At 36.8% G+C, this 6,954-nt stretch overlaps 2 protein-coding genes across 3 annotated transcripts in view; both read right to left on the minus strand.

Annotated features, from left to right (window-relative positions):
* The window catches only part of LOC105448530 (glutamate-gated chloride channel subunit beta-like), a 547,315-nt gene that overhangs the window by 289,888 nt on the left and 250,473 nt on the right, over nucleotides 1-6,954 (minus strand). The gene's annotated exons all lie outside the window — the stretch shown is intronic.
* The window catches only part of LOC105448418 (glutamate receptor ionotropic, kainate 2), a 196,344-nt gene that overhangs the window by 17,266 nt on the left and 172,124 nt on the right, over nucleotides 1-6,954 (minus strand). For both annotated transcript variants that reach the window (XM_011686946.1, XM_011686945.1), the window contains exons 9-12: nucleotides 6,543-6,746; nucleotides 5,557-5,760; nucleotides 2,197-2,301; nucleotides 1,387-1,644 (exon numbers count right to left, since the gene is read on the minus strand). In XM_011686946.1, the coding sequence (XP_011685248.1) occupies nucleotides 1,387-1,644; nucleotides 2,197-2,301; nucleotides 5,557-5,760; nucleotides 6,543-6,746 (771 nt within the window). The remainder of the gene's footprint in view (nucleotides 1-1,386; nucleotides 1,645-2,196; nucleotides 2,302-5,556; nucleotides 5,761-6,542; nucleotides 6,747-6,954) is intronic.

Here is a 6,954-nt window from a genome sequence, read left to right on the forward strand (position 1 = left end):
TATGTGTGTGTGTGTGTGTGTGTGTGTGTGTGTGTGTGTGTGTGTGTGTGTGTATGTATATAAATTAAGAATAAGGTTTACAAATAAAGTTACAAAATATTATGAAGTATTTAAAATAACAGTTTTTAAACTAATAATTGAATATTAGATATATTTTATTATTTTAGCTAATTAAATTGAGAATCATAATATTTTAAAGTAGTATTTTGCAATTTATTATAATCAACCAATTTTCGCACCACTCGACGTGAGCCTACCTGCAAAGGACATTTGCAGCTTGGGCAAGGGGACGGCTCCACCCACTCGTAGGGCGAGAATCTTGCCACTATCCATATAGTTAAGGAAACCACCACGTAAGCGCCTAGCAAGGACAACCAGATCTCCACGGCGAGGGGATTCATGAACGAGAAGAGCCGCGGTGGCGTGCGTTTGGTTATCTGAAGCATTGACGTTTGTTGTTACTAATCTTCGAGAATTGACTTGATTGACCTGATTCAATATTGACGATGAGATTACGATGTAATCTCGTGAACGTAACGACGCAGCCCGTTGCATTCATGTCCACAATCATCATTGTCATGTTCCTTGCTGAAAAATAATTCAAAGGCGCGAGTCGCTTATAACTTCCGCGCCGCTTTCTTCCACAATATCCAGTCTCCCCAATGGCTCGAAAGACGATTTTTTATTTCGACGGAATTACGGGAGCGTATTATTCTCCGGCGCGTCGAGCAGAGCACAATGGCGGTGCACTCTGAGTGCAATTGCCGTACGTGCTGCTTTATTTTTTAACGAGAGATCGCTAACGCCATGAGAGGTAATCGAGATTGGATTGTAAGACGCACAATCCATTATCACGATAAAAGAGAAGCAAACAATAATACAATCTAACAATAATCTATTTTAAAAATTGAACCGTCTATAATCTGTTCACGAACAAAATATATTCTTTCTTGAATATGATCTTCTTTATTTCCGAAAGCGAAATGGAGAGTGCGGTATTCTTTATAAAAGATTTTACGATATTATCATTATTATCGTAACAATACTCCAAGATTCGCTCGATTGTTTTGCTCGCACAGCTTTAGTGAGCATCTCTGTAATATTGCAAATATATGATTCGCAACATAAACAGATATAAACGAATTGACGTGCGCCCCGCAAACAGACATCTACTGTTTGCACTCTGGCGAGATGGATTTATGTGCGTGCTGCTTCGTGAACGGGTTCCGTACATAGCGTTCCGTATAGCGGGCGCGCGGTGAACGTGAGAGAAACGGGCACGTTGGATGAGGGATGTCCCGATGGCGAACGGTGGCGGTCGGTGAGTGTACGCGAAGGAAAACGGCATAGAAGTAGTCCAATGGTGGAGCACCTCGTTGAGTGTACCTTAGGGTTGAGCCCGCTGCCCTGTCTGAGGAAGGTGCCAGTGATGAACCAGAAACTGTTGCTGACGGTAAACTGGTTCTCGACCACGTCGCTCTCGGCTAGACACGGATGCGGATTGTTCCACTCGTACGGGCTGAAGCGCGCCATCACGAAGAGGGTGAAGCTCACCAGCATGTAGGCGGCGAGCACGTAGAGCCAGATCTCGACCGCCAGCGGATTCATGAAGGAGAAAAGCCGTGTCGGCTGACTGGACGGCACCTAAATTACGTCACGCTACGATTTTAATTAAAACGGATCCCGTTTCGTGGTGCGACGCGATGCGACGCGGCGCGGCGTGCAGGCGCGGTGCAGCGCGACGCTGTGGGCCGACACGAGTCAACTTTCACGGCAATCCTGGACATTCAAAGGCCCTTTTCGCGAGTATACGTTGAAGAACGAGAATTCGTGAGATTCGCAATACAGATTATTTGACGAATTAATTTCTTTCTCTCATTTGATTAAACGAATTAAAATCGTGTTGAATAATACAAATCCATCTTGCGCATGTACTGATACTACTACAGAATAATTAAAGCATCTATTTACAGTCTTCATTATTCAGTAGGCTATAATGACGTGCTCATATGAAAATCACTTTTATTAATTTATGTTAATGCAATGCATAAACTGAAATGTAATCGAGAATTGAACATTAGAGGCATAAACACGTATACTTCGATGGAAGGGCAATAGATGATTATCACCATGTCGCATGCATATACAATTTTATAATAAAAAGAAATTATCGGCTGACGCACGGTGTGAACTCACCTTAAATAAAATTCCAATTCCGAGATTCATAAACGGCTTTGTGAAGTCTATTACACTTTCCCTAGCATAATTAATCGTCATGGAGGCAACCGCTAGATCCGCTCTCTGAAAGAATTACAGCATCCAAGATAATTAAGGAAATATTCAATTTCCTTGATTGAGTGAAGTTGAAGTCGAAGTTGCATAAAAACAGAGATGGTATTATAACGTCATGGTAACAGAGGAATTGATATTGCACAAAAAGCTTTCATTAAAAAAAGTATCTATCGTTTGTTTCGTGCAATGCTCTTTATTTTAGATGGACAAAAATAATTAATACATTTCGCGAAATATTTGCGCCAAGCAAATTTATGTTATAATACATAAGTGTATTGTGAATGAGAGCATCTAACATTACCGATAAATCTTCGTTCCGTGTTTACCTCGCGAAATAGTAGATGAATTCTTTATGAACGTATACGAGCGGTTGCGACTACGAAACATCATTCGTTTCATCTCTCGTTTAGAATATGTGCCTACGGTTTCGTAGGTTTTCAGGTTAAGGCGTCGTCCCTTTCAACAAGAGGCAGATTGCTTTGCATATTTTATAAACTGCACTGATCTTCGGTATTCAGAGAGTACGTTGAGATGACGAATGCGAATTTTGTGAGGTGCACACATTCTTCTATTTGCATCTCGTGTTTTAAATTAACGCGCGAATCGCGCGAACTTTTAATATGACAAGCATTAGTGATTTTTCCACGACTCATATTTTATTGATATTAATTTTCGAGAAAGCTTAAGTTATTTTCTCTTTCTCTGACTCTCGCTCCCTCTTTTCTTGTTATATGCTTTTAATTGTGATCTAAATAACACACAGTTGTCCAAAAATTTAAGAAAATACTTAATACATGAGAATGTATTTTTATTGCTATATACCATAAGTTTCCTTAATAAAACGTTACAGCAAAAGCAAAATACGTAGGTATATTTATCAAAGGCTAAGTGGTTTATGTATCACAACCAGTAAAATTAATCATAGAATATCAAAAGCTTTTAACAGTTGTGTAAATACGCAATGTCATATATGTACCGATATTATCAGGAACAAATGCTTGAATTATCTATCGATTGAAAGCAAAGCATTATCTCGGGTAGAGAAGGCGCGTTGCATAACATATATGTGTAAAATCAATTCAGCGAACCGCATATGCGCAGCAATCACACAATACAATACACGTATCAAATAATCATACGTACAAAAAGAAATGTGCGTTGGGAAACGGTTGAGCATTCGTGTTAGTTGTATCCATCTACTTCGTTCATGATTAAAATATTATTGCAAATATAAATTTTCATTTCACCGCTAATGGATTCTTCTTTTTTAATTTAATATCACGTTGTGCGTCTATAGATTAATGTTTGAATTGAACTATCGTTAAAGAATTGTTAGTATTTTCAAAATTGTAAAACCGGATCCAGATTTATTCTTATGCCAATAATATTTTTATACAGAAACTGTATGCGCGACTTTTTCACGAATAACGTACGATTTCATTTTTAAATGCGCATACGTCTATTTCTTTGTTTATTACGTTTTTGCATTTTTATCTTGTTTCAGTGTTGAACCTCAAATCCTATAGAGACTCTCTTTTTTTTTTAAATTTCCGCTTCCTGAGGTATTAACGTTTATTGGTAATGTTTTCCGTTTTTCGTTGAAAATTCGTTCGTGTATCAGCGTGTGTTCTTTCCCTGCTAATATCGGCTACGTAGCCATACGATCGCGAAGAAACAGGAAACAGTGCGAATGGAGAACTACTTCTCCCCAGTAACGAAAAGGCAATATTTACCTTTCTCTGGATATATACAAAGCGCAGAAAAGTCAGAATTATACAATATAAAGAAAAATTGTTGACGTTAAAAAACATAGAGATTTTTTATTCAATTTTTTTTTATTTTAATTGTTAATAGATATTTTTGTTTTTTAATTGTTAAAAGAGTAAGGTAAAAATGAAGAATAAAAAATTAAAACAGCAGAAAAAATAATTAAAATATTGTCTAGTAATTATATTTCTATTATACATGTACAGTGATTAAAAAATGAGAATTCCGCAAATTTTGATGTATTAAAATGAGTTTTCTGAAACAAATATTAATAAATTTTCATCACGTAATTAATTAAATACTAAAGTAAAGTTAATAACATTTTATATAAGTACAAATACGTTTGTATGCTTTGTACTGAGAATTCAGTTGCATCACTGGCGTTTTACCTTCATTCCCATTCATTGTCCCAACGGAATAAAAACTTGGAATAAAGTTTTATTATATAATACATGTAAAACATTTCTATTAACTTAAATATTTTCTGACTAAAAATGAAGCGAATAGCTATTGAAATACTGACGCATTGTTAATTTGATCATTCACATCGCGAGTTTTAATTTAATAACTGTGATATTGCAACAATTAATTAAGTTTCAATTTGTTGTAGAAATTATGCGAACATTGCGTGTGCGCCTGCTCGATCATGCAGACAATAATGGATCGGCGGCACAGATTAAATTCGAAAGACGCTCGGAAGTGCATATATTAAAGTTTGATTTTAATAACTGCACAATTTTACAATTCAAATGGCAGGGAGCAACATCTGCGAGCTGATCTATGAATCGAAATATCAAATACCGTCGTTTGGCCATGGGAAAAATAGTTAATCCAGGTAATTCTTGTATCCGACTACAGGCGTAATGAAATTCCTCGCGGGATGGATTTATTGCGACACGCCCGTGGAAATTTACTTTGCTTTGCATATAAAATCGGCCTCTTGGGGTCGTGTGTATCCATTTTCCTACCTCGATACTTCTCCTAATATACCATGCTTCCGTAATTTTAACAGCACTATTAACACATTACAGTCTAAATTAATTTTGGTAAATGAAATAATATTGATATTTGGTATTATTTTTATATTCTCGCTAACGCAATTGTCGATGTTATTTAAAATATTTTAAACAATTTGAAAAATAAAATTTACCGATTATATAATTATTTGTTGTTTTTAAAGTTTAAAATCTCACGAAAAATTGCAATAAACTGTATCAGATCCACAGTGGTATAGAAATACAGATTTAATTAATCACATATATCCCAATTTCATCTCGCAACGTTCATCGAATCTTTTTTCCGATTCGCACATCATTCGTCGAATGTTTTTCTGATTTGCACAATGCAACATTTGAAAACTTTACCTCGGTGCACATTAACGCCAAAGTTAGTTACTTCATTTGTTGGCTTGTAATGTTTATTTCATTTTTTACGACATTGAATCACGTCGCGAGTTATCGCGAGAAAGGGAAACAGGCTCTACGTATTCTGTCTTACCTTGTCCTTGAGTTCGCGCACGATTCCGTTCCATTCTTTCGTCTCGGGATCGTACACCCCGTACATGTGATCGGGCACCAATTTGATTGCGTATTGGAAACCGACTTGGCCGGCGATCCACTTGAGCAAATCGATGCAGAAGCCCTCGAACCTCGCGTTACCAGTCAAATTCTTGTCTTCTTTTACCATGACGTAGGGTCTTTCCTGTGGAAGATTGGATCCCACTGATAGATCGTAGAATTGTTCTCATCGTGACAGGGGTAGGGCAAAGGCAAATCCTTAAAAATTCTTATTTCCGCGCGAGATGGTTATATCAAAGGAAAAGGGTGGGAAAGAAGCCGCCGTTGAATGCGAATTTATAGCACTTTGATCGCTTGTCCCTCAAACATTTCCTTTTCGCGACGCTACCATGAATTTTTCATTTTTTCTAAGAATACACACAATAACGCCGATGAAACGTTTTCTCGTTTTCCAACTAAGATTTTTTTCTTAATTTTTCCTTGACAATCCGCAGTTTTGCTGTTTTCTCTACTTAAAATCCTCTAAATTCTCTAAATCTGAACTTTTTGATCCTTATGAAAACACGATAAAATAGTACTAAATCAAATTACAAATTTGTGCATGTAACACATTATAAAGATAGAAACAATCGAGAGCCCTCTAGTATCTGTTATTTATTGCATATTATTTTAGGCTCAATTTAATATGAAATTATCTAACATATCTTATGACTCGTAGATCCCTAGATATTATTTATAAATACGTTGAAGTTATTGAAGGAAACCTCTCCAAATATGTTGAAGTTGCTATTTGGCTTAAATGTGTGGAGACTTTGTCTCTACGCGGCATAACAAACTTATCCGACTCCATTTAGAGCAGCTTTCATATCACCATGTCATCCATACTCGTGCAATGTCCTGCTTAATGATTAATCCTAACGCTACGAGGTCGCAAACGTGACAAAATTGGATACAAGGTATCATTACCTCTCTCGTCATCACCACGAGCGTAATGTTGGTCGTCGTGGTCTCGTAAAAGGCGTCTAGATCCGTGACGTTGATGCCAGACCCGGATTTCCATTCGCCGACTTTAACGAGCTCCTCTTTTTTCAGTTTCAAGAGGTCCAGCTTGAAATTGTTTCTCTTCCCTTCATTGAATTCAATATGTCCGGTTAATCCTTGTAAGCCTGCCTGCAACAGAAAAGCTCGTATAAGTCTAAATCCATGTCGATTAGATTTATCCATTATCCTTTGCGATAATTATATAATAAATAAATGGAGAAACATGTCCTTCATTTTACGTATTACAAATTTTGCTACATTTAATTATATTGATGTTGCGCGAGTAAAATTCAAGCTTCTATAAAGCAAGAACGTAGTTAATGTAGATCGGAAGAGC

This window comes from Wasmannia auropunctata, unplaced genomic scaffold (assembly GCF_000956235.1).
Source record: "Wasmannia auropunctata unplaced genomic scaffold, wasmannia.A_1.0 LD336085.1, whole genome shotgun sequence".
NCBI classification, from domain to species: Eukaryota; Metazoa; Arthropoda; class Insecta; order Hymenoptera; family Formicidae; genus Wasmannia; species Wasmannia auropunctata.